Consider the following 21,239-nt stretch of genomic DNA (forward strand, 5'->3'; position numbering starts at 1 on the left):
GTTCAAGGGGAAGGGGATCTTAATTTCTCATTATTAAATATTTTTTAGTACTTTTTTTTTTTTTTAGTACTTTTTTTTCCTTGCACCAAATCATCACAGACAGATAAATAAACAAAATGATTTCTCAGCTAAATTAACATCAAAAGTTATTATTAGGGGGAAACAGTGGAGATTCACGGTGTCTGAATTAAGTCCTACATATTCTTCTTGCCCTCTCTAATCCTATTCCTTCTCCCATATGTTATGGTACCACTATAGATTTAGTTCACTGACAGTAATTTTAAAATGTGGAAATTAAATCATTAGGTTATTCACATACTTCTTCCTTGCAAAGAATAAAAAAATAAATTTCAAGTGAAAGTAGCAACAGGAATGAACAAATGTACCTAAGTTTTCCCAGGGAAAACTGCAGTCAATTACTCAATAAATAATAATGGTGCACTTGCTATTATCAGATTTAAATTTCCTGAATTTTCCTCCAATTGAAGATGTTAAACAGTAAATTCAATTCTAAAATTTTCAGTTTTTCTTTAGATGTAAGTTTCACATAGTACATATGAAGAGCTTAATACTTACTTATCAAGGAAATCCTTATCCACCACAGCAGTGATGTCAAGAAGAGGATTTCCCATTCCAAAGAGAATATTTTCACTAAAAAAAAACACAAAATACAAGTTAGAAATACTTCTGAAAGTAAGGTGATGTGTAAAATGCACAAATATAAAAATAAATATCTTCACTTTACCTTGGAAATAAACTTAACATACTAGTTTATTAAACCTCTGATTTGCCTATTACATGTAGGACGACATTTTAGAGGAAGCACAAAGCCATTTAGAAAAGAGAATGACTTTTAAATTGGATGAAATAAAACATAACAAAAGAAGAAACCAGATCATGTGATTTTTTTCCACAATATTTAACAGCTAATGACTAAAGCTAATTAAATTCAATTTTTTTAAGGTCTATCACAATAAAGTTTTATACTCAACAAACATGATAGATATTTAACTCTCTAGATAGTAAAATACTGATCTAATCAAAGTTTATTAGGGAGCATACAGCAAGTCCTGGAGGAATCCAGGCAACAGCCTTACCCTTCAAAAACTGAATGACTGGGGTGGGACCTTCACAATGGGTATCATAGTGTAATTTTCAATTACATTTAACAGACTTTGAGGGAGTCTGTTTTCCATAACTGATTACAATACGGCTCAAAACTGAGGGAAAGATAGAATTCCACCACAACTGATACCAACTGACAGCAAGAAATGGACCAGAGGCCATAGCTGGGTCAGCCTCAATGAGAGCCATTCTTCTAGTTTATGCAATAAAATTTGCCTCTGTGCAATTTCCCATTGGTATCTAGTTTGCTCAAGCTCTCTTCCAGTTGCCTCCATACCAGTTACCCTCCTCACCATTTGGAGGTTATCAGTAATATCAATAGGACTGATACCCAAAAGTTTCTTTAGGAGAACGAGGTATAGCCTACAATTATAGTGTAAAATGATTTAGAAGACTGAATTACAGTCTCTTATTAAAATCACAGATTGGGCAACTATGGCTGAATATGCAATTAGGAGAAATTTGTCCCTTTTTCTATTTAAAGAAAAATGATGGGGGAGGCATAAAAGACAAGGCATTTATTTATTCACACGGACATCTGTAATCAAAATAAAAGTCTAATATAAAAAGAAAATAAGTGCTTAGAAAATGAAGTATCAACAGGCAGATACAGTAAAACGTGACCATCATCTCATTAGGGACTTCTCTGCCTGATTTCTGTATTATTAGTCAAACAATAAAAACTCTTAGAACTTGTTTATTTTTCTTTAAAAAAGCACAGGGGAGCTGCTTGGTTGTTTCTTTTTATTCACGCTTTTTAAGTGTTCAGTTCAATATATACAGTAATGTAACCACCACCAAAATCAAAATATGAAACATTTCCATCATCACAAAAAAATATCCTCCTGTCCCCATGTCAGTCTCTCCACCCCCAACTGGTCCCCTCTAGGTTTTTTTGTTTTTTTGGTTTTTTTTTTTTTTTTGCGGTACGTGGGCCTCTCACTGTTGTAGCCTCTCCCGTTGCGGAGCACAGGCTCCAGATGTGCAGGCCCAGCAGCCATGGTTCACGGGCCTAGCCGCTCCGCGGCACGTAGGATCCTCCAGACCAGGGCACGAACCCGTGTACCCTGCATCGGCAGGCGGACTCTCAACGACTGCGCCACCAGGGAAGCCCCCCTCTTGGTTTTAAGGAATGTAACTGTGATACTTCTTTTTAAGAAGTCAGTCCTTTGCACATCTCCTGCATTCTCAAAATAGTTCATAACACTCTATTTGAAAATTTATTAAAAATAATATTACCAAATTAATTCAACCTCTCTGGGCCTATGGTTTCTACAAAGAATTATGGGGGAAAATGAGCACACTGAATCACAATAACCATGTTTAAACTCATTCCTAAACTTATTTGTCCAACAAAACCTTTGCTTATGGAGAAGAATATGTAAAATGTGATTCAGAGCTCCGCGTGTAAAGGACAAAAGAGGAAGAACTTATACACTGACTACTGTTCCTCACTGCAAGAAGTACAGAGCATGTGTACTTGATGAGAGATGCTGTCAAGTTGGAATTGTCCGGAGCCTGTGTGGAACCTGTTGCAGCAACAGTGGCTAAGGTAAGAGGTGGGGACAATAAAATTTAAAACAGCAGATAAAAGGTGTCTTCAAACAGTAAGTTAAGTAAAAACTATACAATTATTTCCAAAAGCAAATAAGTTTAAACTACTCACGTCGTTTTCCTCTCCATCAGTGTACGTAAATGAGAAACTATTATATGATTTCATTCTAGTATGACAAATTAACTTTGTTAAAAACACTAATTCTTCAAAATGGCTAGTTTCCTAAATACAAACTAGTGTCCACGCCAGTAAATACTGTATCACCCTTCTTAAACAATGAAGATACTATTTAAGTAAGCATTTACTTTGAACTTGTCCTATTAGATGTGAACAAGATGGGGGCTGGTCTATGGCCAAAAACTATGACTAACCCATACTAGGATTATTGTTTTGTTCCAAATGTTAGCAATGTCTTTTTCCTGGAATGGATGCTAGGATGAAAGATTCTGAATGACTTTTTCTTTCTTTCTTTTTTTTTTTTTGGTCAGTAATTTTGAAGTGTCTCATAATTCAGGCTCCATCCAACATAAACCTATACTATAATTATTATTTTGTTAGACAACCTACAAATACTACACACTGACGTAGATATTACGTAAAAGATCCTGAGAAAACTTTGTCTTGTTTATTGATATATTGATATTGATTAGCCCTCTGGTCATCAAAAATATTTACTTACATCTGGTGCCAGAATAAACACTATTGATGAGTGTCCTTAACTGTTACAGCAATCATCCCCTTTTTAAATTCAGAAAACTCAACTTTATATGTGATTCCTCTCTCTCCATCAATAAGCACCATTCTTAGTAGTAACTGCATCTTCCTGGTTTGTTCCAACAGTTCATCTACCAGGAACCCCACAACACCCGACTGGCGCTGCCTTTAACTAGGTCCTCTACAGACCTTGCCTAAATTCCTACACTGCTGCTATTTTTTTAGCCACAATAAATCCTGTACAATATCACCGAATTATATTATTTAAACAAATAATGATATTTTTCCACTTAAAAGTTATTCCCCTTACAACTATGTAGAGGATAAAATACAAAACATAAAGGACATTGAGTCTAGCTGGAACCTACAATATTTCATCAAATCTGAGATGCCATGAATCATAAGATTCCAACTTCCCATGGAGATTGCAAGGCATAAATGCATCTGAGAGATGTTAAAATGTGAAGAAATGTGCATTATTACAATCACTGAAATACAGTGCCTCTCTAACTTTATCTCTCACCATTCTAACACATACAATCCATTTTCCAATCATAATACCTCACTGTGCCCTGAAAAAGACTGACTGTAAGGTCCTTCCCCTATACTTCTGTGCCTAGCAAACGCCCATTCACCTTTTTAAAATTTCTCGTATGCCAGCTCTCTTAGAAAATCTTTTCTGCCCAACTCGTACCTAAGGATTCCCATGTAAAAGTGTACAGGCTGTCCCCTGGACAACTCCAAAGGGTGCAGTTCACAATGTGAATGATAGCTCCTATAAACTAAGGCACTGCTGCCCACCTCCTAGTTTTACTCATTCCTCCTCCCTAGATTCTGTTAAGTTCCTTGATGAACTTTTAATCAATTTTAAGGGTTGCTCTGTACTTTATCTCAATCAATTTATCTCAACATAAAAGGTAAAGTTTTTTTTTTTTTTTAACCTTAATTACATTTGTATTCTCAATAGCTGGCATATGATAATCACAAGGGCCTTGAGGGATTTTTCGATTCCAGGTTCTAACTTCTATCAACAGACTGCTGCTTATCTCAGGCTCCCATAGATCAGGACTGGGTCTAGAGTAAGGTTAAATTTTAAAGGTACTTATTACGTCAAAGGTCAAATAATAGAACACTAATTCAAAATAGGTTGTAATAGAGTTCCCTGATGGCCTAGTGGCGAGGATTCCAGGCCTTCACTGCCGTGGCCCGGGTTCAATCCCTGGTCAGGGAACTGAGATCCCACAAGCTGCACAGCATGGCCAAAAAGAAAGCAACAACAACAACAACAACAAAATAGGTTGTGGTAAGTTAAAAATGAATATTGCACTTCCTAATGCAATCACCAAATGGCAACACAACAAGGTATAGCTAAAAAACCCAATAGACAACATAAAATGAAAAATTAAAATATAGTCAATTTAGGAAAAAAAAGCAGGAAAGACATAATAACACATAGGATAAATGGAAAACAAAAGATGGTATACTTAAACCCAACCATATTAGTAGTCACACTAAATGTAAATGGATAAACACTGCAATTGAAAAATAAAGACTGTCACACTGGATTAAAAAAAAACGCCATTTACTATAGATACACTTTAAATATAAAGACAGAGAGAATTTAAAAACAAAAAGCTTGGATAAAAAGACATACCATGCAAATACTAATCATAAAAAACCTACAGTGGCTATATTAATATCAAACAAGGCAGACATCACCAGATATAAAATGATTTCATAAAAATAAGCAGGTCAGGGCTTCCCTGGTAGCGCAGTGGTTGAGAGTCGGCCTGCCGATGCTGGGGACACGGGTTCTTGCCCCGGTCTGGGAAGATCCCACATGCCACGGAGTGGCTGGGCCCGTGAACCATGGCCGCTGAGCCTGCGCGTCCAGAGCCTGTGCTCCACAGCGGGAGAGGCCACAACAGTGAGAGGCAAAAAAAAAAAAAAAAAAAAAAAAAAAAAGCAGGTCAATTCACCAAGAAACAAAATAAATGCCTTCAAAATACTTAAAAAAAAAAACCTGAGAGAAACACAAGAAATAGACAAATTCACAGTCTTAGTTAATTGTAACACCCCTCTTTTAGTAGTTAGTAAAACAGACAACACAAAAATAAGTTAGGGAATCACACTACTGGATATTTATCCTAGAGAAATGAAAACTTAAGTTTACACAGAAATGTGTACACAAATGTTCATAACAGCTTTACTGGTAATAGTAAACAATTGGAAACAACCCAAATGTCCTTCAATAGGTAACTAGGTAAAGAAACTGTGGTACACCCATACAATGGACTAATATTCAGCATTAAAAAGGAATGAACTATGATACAACTTGGATGGATCTCAAAGGCACTATAGTGAGTGAAAATAAAAGCCTTATCTATGTGTTACGTACTGTAAAATTCTATTTATATACCACTCTCAAAATGACAAAATTACATTGACTGAGAACGGATCAAGAGTTGCCAACTGTTAAGGCTGGGGGGGAGCGTGTGACCATATAGGGATAACACAAAGGAGTTTCTTTGTGGTGACAGAATAGTTTAATACCCTAATTGTGTTAATCTGGAATCTGGACATGATAAAATTTCGAGGAACTACACACCACCACCATGTCAATAAAAGGCAGTGTATGCAAAGACTGGTGACATTCTAATAACATCTATAGTCAACTTAATAGTACTATACCAACATCAATTTCCTGGTTTTGCTAAGATACTGTGGTTTTATAAGTTTTATCATTGGGGGAAGTTGGGTGAAGAGTGCATAGGAACTCTCTGTACTCTTTTTGCAACTTCTTGCGAGTCTTTCAAAATCAAAAAAAAAAAAAAAAAACCTTGTAAAGTATTTTAAAAGAAAGAAAAAGTAAGAATATTTTTAAATGTTTAAGAAACAATTAGGGTGATAACATCAGGAATGGCAGAATAAAGGCCTCCAAAAATCCTCTCTTCCGTAAAAGCAACAAGAACACTAGCAAAAAAAGTCAAAATCAACACTTTCAGAACTCCACGTATTAACCAAAGGCTTGCAACACCTGAGGAGCATTTATTCAAGGGGAAAAAAAAGGCTGAATCTCAGTAAAAACAGCAAGCTTTGTGGCATTTTAACTTGCCCTATTCCCATCCCCCCTAACCAGCTCCAAGGCAGCCTTAAAAGCAACAGCCCCCAAACACAGTGGAAACCAGGGGCCTACCAGCCACTGGATGAGCTGGAACAGAACTGGAGCTCTTTCAAAGCCCCATTTTCAGAAAAGTGCTATTATTTGAGCTTACTGGCAGTTACCCGAAAAACTCCTACTCCAAGATTTCTCATTATTTGACCTGACTCAGAGTTTCCCCAGTACTAACAGCCTTTTCCCCCGGGGCATTTGTCAAAAACAATTGGCTGCAATTGTTTAACACCCCAGCCATCTGAAGCAGTTGGGACAAACAAGCAGCTAACCAAAAAAACTTAAAAGGAAAAGTAAAAAGGAAAAGATATCCATAAGGGGTTTTGAAAAGTTCTGAATATTCCTGAGAATCTAGGAGACCATGTATTATACATGTGCCCTGGCCTGTGGGCATGCTCAAGAAAGACCTGAAAAGGTACTAAGCAATCATCTCTGAGCATGAGGCTCTGCACAAGCAGGAAATAGAGGCTATGGCAGCATTGTAAGCCTGGCTGGGCACTGAAGGTATGCCTCATCAAGCACATACAGCCTCTCGGCAGATACTGCTAGACAAAAACAAGTATTGGCAAGAACGCAGAAAAATTGGAATCCACATTGCTGGTGGAGACATAAAATGATGCTGCCAGCTTGACAAAAAAGTTTGGCAATTCTTCAAAAAAATAAACATAAAGTTACCATATGACCCAGCAATTCCACTCCTAAGTATATACTCAGGAGAAATTAAAACATGTGACAGGGCTTCCCTGGTGGCACAGTGGTTGAGAGTCCGCCTGCCAATGCAGAGTACACGGATTCGTGCCCCGGTCCGGGAAGATGCCGCGGAGCGGCTGGGCCCGTGAGCCATGGCCGCTGAGCCTGCGCATCCAGAGCCTGTGCTCCGCAACGGGAGAGGCCACAACAGTGAGAGGCCCGCGTACCGCAAAAAAAAAAAAAACATGTGACATCACAAAAACTTGGACATGAATGTTTATAGCAGCATTATTCATAACAGCCAAAAAGTGGAAATAAAAATATCCATCAACTGATGGATAAACAGAATGTGGTCTATACATACAATGGAATATTATTCAGCCATAACAAGGAATGAAATACTGATACATGTAACAACATAGATGAACTTTGAAAACATTGTACTCAGTGAAGGAAGCCAGGCACAAAAGCCCAAATATATGATTCCACTTATGAAATGTCCAGAATATGGCAAATTCAAAGAGACAATGTAGATTAGTGGTTACCAGGGGATGGGCAGGGGAAATGGAGAGTAACTACTAACAGGTATGAGGCTTCATTTGGGGATGATGGAAAAGTTCTGAAATTAGATAGTAGTGATGGAGGTAAAACCCTGTGAATATCCTAAAAACCACTGAGCTGTACAGTTTTAAATGGTACATTTTATGGCATGTGAATTATATCACAATTTAATAATTAATAATAATTAGTTAATAATTAAGTAAATAAAACAATGAAACTAATTGGTATTTATAGAACAATACACCCAACAACTGCAATATTCATTTACTGAATAAACGATGTGTAAAACAACTACACTGAAAGCCTCAAAATATTGCTGAGTGAAATTAAAGACTTTAAAAACACATGTAGGGCTTCCCTGGTGGCGCAATGGTTAAGAATCCACCTGCCAACACAGGGAGCACAGGTTCAAGCCCTGGTCCAGGAAGATCCCACATGCCACAAAGCAGCTAAGCCCGTGCACCACAACTACTTAGTTAAAAAAGTACTGAGAGGGGAACATTTTATATATGAAATGCACATGTTAGAAAACAAGAAAGGTTTAAAATCAATGGTCTAAACTTCTAACTCAAAACAAAATGGAAAAAGAGTAAATTAAATCCCAAAGAGCAGAAGAAAATAAAAATATGACAGCAAAAATAAACCAAATAGATTAAATAAATGAATGAATGAATGAAATAGAAAACTATTACCAAAATAGAAGTTCAACAAAACCCAAATCTGGGCTTTTGAAAAGATTAATACATTTGATAAACCCCTAACAAGACTGATCCCAAAAAGTTAAAAAAAAAAAAAAAAGGCATGGGAGGAGTACTAATACCAGGAATGAAAAAGGGAACATAAAACAGTTCCTACAGGCAGTAATAGTATACTATGAACATCTTTTTTAACAATCCAACAATTCTGAATAAATTTCTTTAAAAATGCAGCTTACCAAAACTGACACAGGAAAAAATGTTAAATCTGAATACTCATTTATCATTTCTTTAATAAGAAATCAAAATTTGTAATTTAAAACCTTTCACCCCTTCATCCAAAAAATATTCCAGGCCCAGTTGGCTTCACTGCTAAATTCTATCAAAAATTTAAAGAAACAGCACCAAGCTTACAAAGCTACAATAATTAAGAAAGTGCGGTATTGGTGTAACAATATACAAATAGGTCAACAGATGAGAACAGTGAGTCCAGGAAAAGTCCTACATCTATCTAATCTATTGACTGAAAATCCTTTTGAGGAAACCCTTACACCATAGCAAAAAATCAGCTTAAGATGGATCTTAGACCTAAATGTGAAGGTTGAAACTACAAGGCTTCCAGAAGAAAACATAAGAAGAAGGAAAGATTTCTAAGAACCCAAAAGGTAATAAACAAAATAAATCAATGAATTCAATTTCAAATTTTAAAACTTCTGCTCCCAAAAGACACTGTTACGAAAATGAAAAGACATGTCTTTTTTGCTTATTTGCTACATAGGAAGGTACGTATGTTTGTTTGTAATATCTAACAAATAACTTATATCTGAAGTATCGAAAGAATTACAAATCAGCAACAAAAAGACAACTTATATTTACAAATATGGGTAAGACCTGAACTGGCAGTTCTAAAGAAAAGATAAGCAAATGGTCTATAATCACATTATTAGCAATCAATGAACTAAAACTACAATGAAATGTAACTACACATCCATCAGAATGGCTAAAATCAAAAATGCCAAACACTGTCAAGAAAGTGGATTAACTGGAACTCTTATAACACTGAATGTTTAAAGTATTTTGTTTTCTATTTTAGAAAACAGTTTGGTGGTTTCTGAAGTTAAACATACATCTACCCTAGAACACAGCAATTCCACACCTGGGCATTTACCCACGTCCACACGAATGTTCATGGCAGCTTCATTTACAATAATCAAACCCTGAAAACAAGCCAAAGTCCATCAACAGAATTGTTGCTATATCCATATAATGGAATCTTACTCAGCAGTGAAAAGGAACAAACTATTAACACACACATCAAAATGGATGAATATCAACATTGTTACTGAACAACAGTAATCAGATAAAATAATCAGACACAAATAGTACTTACCGTATGATTCCATTTATATGAAGTTATAGAATATACAAAACTAATCTCTACTAATAGAAGCCAGAAAATGGTTGCCTGGATGGTGCAGGGAATGAGACTGACTGAAAAGAGGCAGAAGGGACTTCCCTGGTGGTCCAGTGGGTAAGACTCCGGGTTCCCAATGCAGGGGGCCCGGGTTCAATCCCTGGTCAGGGAACTAGATCCCACATGCATGCTGGCAACTAAGAGTTCGCATGTAGCAACTAAGAAGTCGGCATGCTCCAACTAAGAAGCCCACATGCAGCAACTAAGACCGGGTGCAGCCAAAATAAATAAATACATACTTTTAAAAAAAGAAGAGACAGGAAAGAACTTTCTAGGAGATGAACATGTCTTGTAAGTTGGTCTGGGTGGTGTTTTACACAAATACTTTTTTTTTCCCCAAAATACAGTGAACTTAGGATCTGTGATTTTACTATATATGAATTATACTGTTGGTATTTTTTTTTTTAAGTAAACAAACTAGGAAAATATTTGTGTCCCTTAGGCTATGTAAGGCCAGTCCTTCCATTTAAGCCTGTGCATACTGGCATGCCTTCTTGCAAACTCAAGGAAATAATCTCTTCCCTCTGTCCAGCATCATCTGTTTTTTCACTTTCTACTGGATCATTCTTTTCAGCATACAAATATGCTGAAACTCCTGCCCCTCCCTCCCAGAAAACCTCAAAGACACATATATGTCCAACTATTATTTCCCTGCTCCCCATTACAGTAAGAACACTTCTAAAAGATTGTGCTATTAAATAGCAAGGTTCCCTAAACAAGATAAAATCATTAATTTAAAATTCAACTTTCAGGAGCACATGTGAGACATACTAATGACTAACACATAGCAATTTGCAGCTTATAAAGCATTTTTATGTATGTTATTGCCTTTAAATCCTCACAATAACTCTGTAGTATAGGTATTGCTATTATCTGTTTAAGAGAAACAAAAGGTTCAGCAAAGTTCTATAACCTGCCAAAGGTCAGACAACAAATAAATGATACCTAACTTCAAATCATGTGCTTTCTTGTTCAATATACTACTCTGAGACAGTAAGAACTCTAAACACAATAAAAATGTCCGACCAATGAAAAATATCCAAATCTAGCCAAAATAAGCTAATATTCCATCATCTTATGGTCGTATTTCAAGTAACATTTCAACAACCAAAATCTACTACAACAAAATTATTATAGTGTGTAAGTAGGTGACTAGATAATTTATTATCCAAATGGGATACTTTTGAGAATAAAGGAAGAGCTATTAATAATTATGCCAGGATAAAAGGCATGATCCAGGACTGTCTTGGACAAACTGGGACATATGGTCATCCTATTTATAAGCCAGCTATGCTATGTGAAAATAAGAATTCAGACTTACGTTTTATTACAGTATTTTTTTTTTTTTTTTTTTTTTTTTTTGTGGTACGCGGGCCTCTCACTGTTGTGGCCTCTCCCGTTGCGGAGCACAGGCTCAGCGGCCATGGCTCACGGGCCCAGCCGCTCCGCGGCATGTGGGATCCTCCCAGACCGGGGCACGAACCCGCGTCCCCTGCATCGGCAGGCGGACTCTCAACCACTGCGCCACCAGGGAAGCCCTACAGTATTTTTTTAAATAACGTTTTAAAACCGAGTAGGTACGAAGAGGTAAATAGGCGTGATTGTTAACCAATGTTACAGGACAGGGTTAACATTTAAACAGTCTAGACATTTTGGTTCCATTTCATCTTTGACAGTTCTGCTTAATATAGCAATACTGTGGCTGGAAAGATTTGGAATTAGAAAACCTTGTATGTTTTTTCAAACAAAGATGACCTATTTATAAATAAGTATTAACAGCTGACATTGCAGTTCTCCAAAGGAAGGATTCCTGCTTTAGTTCTTCAAAATATTTCATAAATGAAACAATTTCATTTTTCATTTTATTTTAAAAATTCATTAGCCTCACTAAGAAGTCTCATGGCATAAAAAAGTTTGTACAGTAATATGAAATTTATAATTCTTAAGACACAAGTCCTGAAAATGAGTTTGAAAATTCTGTTTAAAGGCTCTAAAGAAACCAAATCAACAAAACAAGGCAGTTTCAGTCTTAGCCAGAATTTAGTCTCGATATGAATGTTCTCCATCTGAGTGGCTTGGCAGATCCTACTGGATGTACCTCAAAGTCTTGAGTGTTAGGAGAAAAATACCCTAGGACCCCACCCACAGCCCACATAAATTTCCCAATGTAGGCTTAACCCACAGAAGTGGTTACAGAATTATCATGTAGGGCAGTCATGTCAAGTCCCAGAATAGTCTTAAACCAAACCTGACCTGTCTGGGAAAGCCAAAGAATTGGGTTCCTCAGCTCTACAGCGAACACTCTCCCTGTCTCCCTACCTCATTTTCCCAGTCTTCCCTGGCACAAACTCAAGCTGTAAGCAATGCCCAAAACCAGATGAGACATTCATGTCAGGAAGGCAATATTCATAGGAGTATTTTGAAATACTGTTGGCTCAGTGAAAAGTGCATAATGTAGGAGTTAGGAGACCTAAATTCTCTCTTAAGCTCTATCATTGCCAAACTAGGATATATCACTTCACTTTGGGCCTCAAGGTCCAGTATAGAGAAAGAAAAGGAGTAAAATGGTGACTTCCCTGGTGGTGCAGCGGTTAAGAATCCACCTGCTAATGCAAGGGACAAGGGTTCGATCCCTGGTCGGGGAAGATCCCACACGCCGCCGAGCAACTAAGCCCGTGCGCCACAACTACTGAGCCTGTGCTCTAGAGCCCGCGAGCCACAACTACTGAGCCCGCGTGCCCCAACTACTGAAGCCCACGTACATAGAGCCCGTGTTCTGCAACAAGAGAAGCTACTGCACCACAACAATGAATAGTCCCCGCTCGCCACAACTAGAGAAAAGCCCACGCACAGCAACTAAGAGCCAACGCAGCCAAAAATAAATAAAATTTAAAAAAAAAATTAAGAGGAAAAAAAAAGAGTAAAATGCTCTCTAAGATTCTCTTCTAGTCCTGACATTCTACATTTTCCTATGTCTCCTGAATTTTAACTCAAGGGTCAACTTTCCTGTTGGGGCAATTAAAAATGTTTTATCATTTCTCACATGAAGACAAGCTGGAATCTGATATACGTAATCTGATAATCGGTTTTACAGGCTGTAAACTCTTCATTAGTAATGGTGTAGTAGAGTAGAATACAAATAATAGTAAAAGTCAAAGAGACAGTCGAATTCTCCAGCCAAACTTATTCAAAGATTAAAAATTTTTTTTTAATTCTTTTGATTTAAATCATATTTAGGAATTCCTAATAGCTGAATGCTACACCGGAAAGGGCACTGAACTAGGTATCTAGAGAGCTGGGTTCTACTTCAAGATATGCAACTACTTGTGTGAACCTTAACAAATCATAGTATCTCTTGGCTTCAGTTTCTTCAACTGTAAAATGAGGGAATTAGGTCAGTTCACTTCCTGTTTAAAAAATCTAAGATTTAAACATTTATTTTCAGACGACACCATTCTCTAAGGGGACCAAATTGCTTTCAACAAGAAGAGAATACTACATTTATAAAACATCTTAAAATATAAGAACACTTTCATATCTAACCAGCAACGCTGTGGAATACATATTTGTATCACCATCACTGAGTATTTCATTAAACAAATGTCCAGAGAAGGAAAAAAGAGAAAAAGCAGATCAGTAACTCAGAAAAATACCCTCAATTAGAACCTAGGTGTGTTGACCACTGGCCCTCACTGGTTTCCAATCCTATTGATGTATTCTGTGGTAGTCATTGCGAGGAGTCACATATTACTATGTTTAGCAGCAATTATTTTAAGTGTGGTATAAAAAACAACAATGGACACGAAGTCAGATTTTGATAGCTTGGTGACCTTGATCATTCTCCTCACCAGTATTAAAAGCAAGTAAGCAGTACCCATCCTTTCGGCTACCGTTAAACTGGGTACAAAATGGGTATATGCCTAACATCATAAACGTGAAAACTAAAGGTATGACAAAACTGCATTAAATGCAGTCCTCACTGGGAACCAGCTCGTATCTGTAGGATTACCAAACCATTTTAAAACTGTCACCACATATATAGAGTTGCTTCAACTTCAGTAGTCTCCCTGCCTACTCCTAAACCTAAGTTATTAAGTTCCTTGGAGGACTACAGGAAAGCAAGAGAGTTACTATAGCTGTCTCTCAGAATACTCTAAAATTTTTGTTCACAGAAGCAGCTTTTTCAGGAAATTTAAGTAGTATGTTGTTTTTATAAAGGTATCATGCAGAGCACTGTATAATGGATATCTGGATTCAGTTCCTAACTCTGCCACTAACTGATTTTGCACAAGGCACTCAAGTCTTCTTGGTCTCAGTTTCCTCAGGTATAAATGTGGTAGCTGGGTTTAGATAATATCTAAAAATCTTTTTTTGAGTCATGTCACCATAGTTGAAGTCTATGTAAAATGTAGACTAACATCTGAAGAAACAAGGATAAATGTAACTATTAGTAGTTATCTATCCTTCCACAAGTCAAATAAGGCTGGTATTAACCTTTAAATTTTAATACAACCACCATTCTACCCCTACCTTAAAAAATACATCCTACTGTCACTGGCCGAGCGGCAGAAGCTTTATATTTGGGTTTTTCTCCACTGAAGAGTAGCCAGGAATATGATGATGGATTAATATCCAGTCCACATAAGAAGTGTCCCTTAACATAGACAGTATTTGACCCACACTCCTAATTAGTAGCCGGCTACAATGATGGGAGTTGGGAGTGGGGAGAGGGAGCAGTGACTAGGTTTAACAGCATAATCCTAATTCATCGTAAAATACTGTTAGCATTAAAATATAGACTTATATGTCCCAATACAATTTATTGTGAAATCTTTCCATGTTGATCTCCACATTTCAGTACCCCAATTCCTCCTTCTGCATAATGAGGTAAATACTCTTTGTGTTAATATAGAATTACGCAATTTAACAGAAACTGCATCCCAGTTCAGCACAGTTACGTCTTACTTTAACTTCCCTGAGGGTCAGGTTCTCGAGTCATTTCTTAAACACTGTGTAGTCAAATTCACCACTGAGAAACCATTAAATCACCACGATTTAGGCTGCTGGAAGCTCATAAACCAAAATTTAACTAATTTTATTCTCTTCACATTTGTGCTGGGGCCTCCCTTTCTCTGGAACAATGAAGGCCAAGGTCTACTTTAAAAGAGGCAGTTCAGAACACTGAGTAAATAAGGCAATTTACCTCTTTTTATAAATAGTTTCATCAGCATAAGGTAAACATTCAGTCAGTGCTACCCGCAGACATTGGACAGGGCCATTATCCTGTCGCCATTACCAAAAAAGAACCTTCCAAACTCTGGAAGAGCAATTGAAGGAAGCCTCTCTTTTATTGCTCTCATTGTATACCTACCACCTCATGAAACCCACATTGCGTGTGACTCTCAGATAAAAGTAGGTAAACAGATGGTACCTGGGGAACCAGAGTACTAATTCCAGTCATAAGCAAACATTTTTGGGACACACAATTTCACAACTTGGGGGCAATCTACCTGCATCAAACGGCCAACTTTGCAGGTCTGCACTGGGCCACCAACGAAGTTGTCAGAGGGCATGACACGCGGGCATGGACACGCCCTGTGCACGTCACACTTCCCCAGGCCTCGGGCTATCCCGGGGGAGGGAAAATAGCTACATTTTCACGAGAAACCCACTACGCTCACCTGCAAGCTTCAAACCCTGTAATCTGGGTAAGGGTCACCTCAGCGGTGCGGCTGCTCGCAGGGCTCCGCCATGTGCCTCAGCCCCCAAAACTTCTGAGGAAGGCAGAAATGACCAAATGAAAAGTGCAGAGAGAGCCTCCAACATGAGGGGGACCGGTGGCATTGGGAGGCTCCACAACACCCAAGACAAGGGGCGACAGTTCTCCGGCAGCCAGGAGGCTAATGCCCAGCAAGCGCGCAGTTTAAGCTGCCGCTCTGTCTCATTACCTGATGGCCGTCATGGCTTCACCTTCTTGCCCCACGCAACAGCGTTCGCGTCCGATGCTCTGCGTCCGCACGGGCGGCAGCAGCAGGTACCACAGCCACTGCTCCTGGGCTCAGGCACTCAGCGACGGGGAGCGCGTCCTCACATACCCGGCGCGCGGGCGGCCCCCGCTGAGCCGGCCGCACGCGCTGATTGGCCGAGCCCGGAAGGGGCGGGCGCTCCGCCCCGGGCCCGCGGCCCGAGACTAGCCCAGGCCGCCTCGGGCAACTGCAAGCCGCCCGCGCGTCTCGTGCCGGCGCGCGGGCTAGCGGGCTGGCTAGCGGGCGCGGTGGCCATCTTGAGTCCTGGTAACAGAGTTCCCCCCCACACACTCCTGGCTTACGGGGCACGAGGATGGGTGCCCGCCTCAAAAATGGCCGCTCCGAAAGGCAACCGGCTTATCAGTCACATGGCCCTGTCTACCTCGGCCAGCCCAGGTCGCCTTAACAGGACTTGGGACAGGGACGGAGTCAGGGCAGTCTTTGGGGATGGGGTTTAACAGCCTGAAAAACCATCTGCAGAAAAGCAGCAGCCGCCTGGGAAACCTCAGTCCGGGTAGAATCGATCGCGTGGCAACAGCAGCACATGTCGTAATTCGAACTCGCAGCCTTTAAGAGTCAAATGCTGAGTCTTGTGGTCCCCAAACGTTTTTGAACTTCAGAAACACTTAAAACAAGTTATTTAATACAGAAGTGTCCATGGTCTCACTATAAACCTGTGAATCAGAACCTAGAAAGGGGAGGCCCATACATTGGTATTTTTAGCAAGTTCCCGGGTGATCCAGGTACACGTGTAAAGTTTTAAAACCTCTGGGCCAAACTAGCCCACTCAGACTATCCTACTTGACATACTAATTGTCAGACTTCCTCACTTTTCTGAAAAGTACGAAGCGCTCTGAAGTAAGCATCTAATGCCATAGGGAAAAAATTGGAAGAACCCTAACTCTTGGAGCTAGCCTTACAATTTAGTGGGGGTTAAAGGATTTAAGAAACTGATTCTGAACCACTAATAAAAGGTAAAAGGCTTTCCTTGTGCAGCGGTTAAGAATCCGCCTGCCAATGCAGGGGACACGGTTCGATGTGTCAAGACCCAACACAGCCAAACATATATAAATAAATAAAAAGACAGGTAAATCAATTCCAACTGCAGGAAGGGTAGAATGGAGGATAATCAGTAAACGCTTTATGACCTAAATAGCTTTTTTTTATTCCCTCTTTATGCTCTGTGCAAATATTTATATAAACAGACCACAACCTCCAGTGGCATTCATTTACTAACCATCTGGATGGTGATCAAGTCCATAAGTGTGAAATCACTTACGTTAGAAACACAATCCAAGGCTTCCCTGGTGGCCCAGTGGTTAAGAATTCACCTGCCACTGCAGGACACATGGGTTCAAGCCCCCATGGGGGAAGATCTAACATGCTGCAGAGCAGCTAAACCCGTGAGCCACAACTACTGGGCCTGTGTTCTAGAGCCCGCGAGCCGCAACTACTGGGCCAGCGTGCCACAACTACTGAAGCCCGCGCACCTAGAGCCACGCTCTGCAACAAAAGAAGCTACCACAATGGGAAGCCCCGTGCACCACAACAAAGAGTAGCCCCGCTCGCGGCAACTAGAGAAAGCCCGCACACCAACGAAGACCCAACGAGCCAAAAATAAATAAATAATAAAGTAAATAAATTTAAAAAAAAAAACACGATCCAACATGTGATACTGAATTCTGCATACTGTGACTGAAGGAACTGAATTTTTATTTAATTTTAATTAGCTTAAATTTTAAAACCAAAAGGTAAAATATTTTTCCATTAAACACAATTTTGTTTTCATTGCACTACATTTCACCTTTTAACTGCGAAAAATTTAGCATCCAAACTGAGACACTGTAAATATAAAATGCATACTGAATTTTTCAAGACTTAGTACAAAAAAAATACAGAATATCTCAGTAATAAATTTTGTACTGATTACATGTTGAAATAATACTTAGCTATGCTGGGTTAAATAAAATATATTAAGATTAATTTAAACTGTTTCTTTTTACTTTTTTAATGTGGCTACTAGAAATTTTTTAATTTTATGTCTTGCATTATATTTCTACCTGACAGTGCTGTTCTACTAAGTTAGCCTTGCTTTTTTCTTACCTATCATTGCCCCATGACAGAATAATTATGCTCACTAAATGAAATTAGTAAAGACCAATTTATACAAATCCCTCATTCCTTACTAACCATCTGAAACATCAAGTATTCCAAAGGATTTCAAGTTTCCTTTGAAAATGCGCTTTTTTTTTAGCATTTTTCTCTTTAGTTTGGAAAATCCTATCTAGAATGAAGCCATGTACTATAAATTTGATGTGTTCAGTCCATGAGTAAAGGCTATTAAAAACAGAGCTATACTTGGCTGATTGGGACTTTGACCAAATGTCCACAAGCAGAAGTAGTCATTTGTTCCTCTGGATTAAACAAGATCTGAATCAAAGCAGCCGCAGAATAGCAATTTGAAGCAGGGGAGACACTGACTAATTCAACAGTTTGCCTCCTCCTCTCATGGAAAATGTTAATAGATAACCCACATGAACTAAAGTAACACCAGGAATAATCCTTAGAACAAATTTCAAAACCTCCATGTAACTTTTAATATGGGATGGAGTATGGTGCTTTTCAAACTTTAATATACATACACATCACTTGAGTGATCTTGTTAAAATAAAGGTTTGATTCAGCAAGTCTCTATGGTCAAGATTTTGCATTCCTTTATGTTCCCAGATTTTGCCAATTGCTTCTGGTCCGTGGGCCATGCTAAGTAGCAAGGTTGTAAAGGCAAGTAGCAAGATTGTAAAGGTAGCAAGACAGAAGTGACTTGGAACCCCTGCTTGACTTCCTACATGACCTTGGGCTGGTTCTTAACCTATGTGTCCCTCGGTTTACACATTACATGCTTTTCAGGGCAATGGGAAGATTAAAACTTAATTCTAGTAAAGTCTAATAGAGTCCTCAGCACATGACATGATTATTACTTCGTTGTTACCACATTTCTTAAAATTACATCTCTGGGAAGCATGATATGAAAGCTAACATGCACTCGGCCTTGTGAAAAATAAATGAACTTTCACACATGCCTAACATAACTTTGTTGACTCCTATTTTTGATTTTTAACAAAAAACTAATTGTGGTACCAAAACAGCTAGATTTGAAACTTTGCTTTTTAACAAATACAGTATATTCTATGTCATTAAGGGACGATAAAAGCCTGCAATACTCAAATATTCAATCAAATTAAAGCCATATCACATTCAAAGATTTTTTAAAAGCTACTTAAAATGAGTAGTGACACTTTGCATCTAACAATCAAAACTTTGGTTTTTTTACTCATAATCAGTCAACACAACTTTCAAAAAGTGTATTACTTAAAATGTACTTAGGTAACAGTTCATTTCAGCAGGTACAGATACAGAAATGCTATTTCAGTAAACAGGGCTCATGTGTGATTGTTCTTTCAGAGTCAATCAGGTAGAGATAAAAGACATGTTTTTCCAAATAAAGGCAGCAGCTTTTTTAATTCACAGCACGTTCCTTTCCTCAGCCTTTCATGCTTTTTTTCTCCTCCACCCAATTTTTCTCAAACACACACACACACACACACACACACACACACACACAAAGTTAGCTACCGAGTAACCACTAAAAGACTCTTTCAATCAATTTTTTAAGCAATTTATTTCAACCCTATTCTTCACTTTAGGGAAAAGCAGTCAATTTGAATTATTAACCTTCATTAACTTTCTTCTAATTCAAATAGTTGAATCAAGATCAGTGGGTCAGAACAGTTTGCTCTTGGAAAGATAGATAAGTAAATATTCTATCTACTTTATCTAATCATGTGGTTAGTCTGCCACTAAAAGCACCTAGATAGCTAACGCCAAATAGTTAAATAAATATGTTTACGGATAGCACAACAAATATGTAGACTAACCTTTTCAACAAATGCTTCCAAACCCAAAATAATAGCAAAGTTCTCTTCAAACACAACCAGTTTGTTAAGCGTGCAATAAAACAAGTATTTTCATATATTAGTACATTTCTAGAAAGCTTTGTGGCAACGTGTCACCAATTCCACTTTATAGGCAACTATAATAGATAAAATAGAACATGAACAAAGATGTGTATACCTAGTTATTCCTTTCACATTAATAGCAAAAATGTATTATATCCCTAAATAAGGAAAAATACAATAATGGTTAAATAAATTATAGAAGAATGTTATGAAGCTACTATAAAATGTTTTCATAGACTTTTTAAGGACAGAGGAAAATGCTCATGATATAATCTTAAGTGAAAAAAGCAAAACAATCCAACAAAAAGAATGTAGAGTATAATCTTGACTATTTTAAAAAATATATATATGCCGTATATACACAGAAAAAAACTGGAAAGAAACATACCAAAATGTTATTACTGGATTCTCTGGAAAGTAGAATTATGTGTCGTTTTGACTTTATATTGATCTGCTTTATAAATTTTCTACTACATGTTGGTTTTATTAGCATAAAATTTTTGTATTATTAAATTTTAATGGTCTTTCTGAAATGATTTAAAAATACAAAACTTATTCCTGCTTTTTTAAAACCTGTGTCTTTTTAGATCACAACCATCAAAACTACCCTTATTTTTAGAGGAATTAGGCTTACTTTACAAATGTCTCATCTTTTCATGTGTAAAGATTCTTTAATACAGGAATAACAAAAATAAAATGTCTATGATTTTCTTGTTTAATTTTAAATCTTAACTTGACAAAAATTAAAAGCATAAGTACCACTTTTAGAGCTTTGCACAGCCTTTAAGAAGCCAGCTGTCACAAGATTGAATGTGGAATATCTTCCCTGCATGTTACTTAAAAATACATCTCCTCATTTCATATGAATGAAAATACTGGGACTTTCCTGGTGGCACAGTGGTTAAGACTCCCAATGCAGGGGGCCAGGGTTCAAGCCCTGGTCGGGGAATTAGATGTCACATGCATGCCACAGCTAAGAGTTCACATGCTGCAACTGGGGAGTCCACTGCCACAACTAAGATCCGGTGCAACAAAATAAATATTTAAAAAAAGAAAAGAAAATACTGATAAAATAAGATTTTAAAGCAATCTATACCATATTCCAAAAAGAGAAATTTCTTAAGACTTGTCTCCCTAAAATAATTAGTGCCACAGAGTAAAGTTCAGGAGCCGGAGAATAAAGAGATGGGAATTCTAATCCTAGGCCTACC

General features: G+C 37.9%; 1 protein-coding gene across 4 annotated transcripts in view; it reads right to left on the minus strand.

Moving 5' to 3' along the window:
• The window catches only part of ADK (adenosine kinase), a 486,162-nt gene that overhangs the window by 443,982 nt on the left and 20,941 nt on the right, over positions 1–21,239 (minus strand). For 3 of the 4 annotated variants that reach the window (XM_030862678.2, XM_030862682.3, XM_060286438.2), the window contains one exon: positions 577–651. In XM_030862678.2, the coding sequence (XP_030718538.1) occupies positions 577–651 (75 nt within the window). Of the gene's footprint in view, positions 1–576; positions 652–15,934; positions 16,092–21,239 lie in introns of those variants that run through there. The other variant, XM_030862679.3, reaches the window with a different exon arrangement.

The sequence above is a fragment of the Globicephala melas genome, chromosome 16, assembly GCF_963455315.2.
Source record: "Globicephala melas chromosome 16, mGloMel1.2, whole genome shotgun sequence".
NCBI classification, from domain to species: Eukaryota; Metazoa; Chordata; class Mammalia; order Artiodactyla; family Delphinidae; genus Globicephala; species Globicephala melas.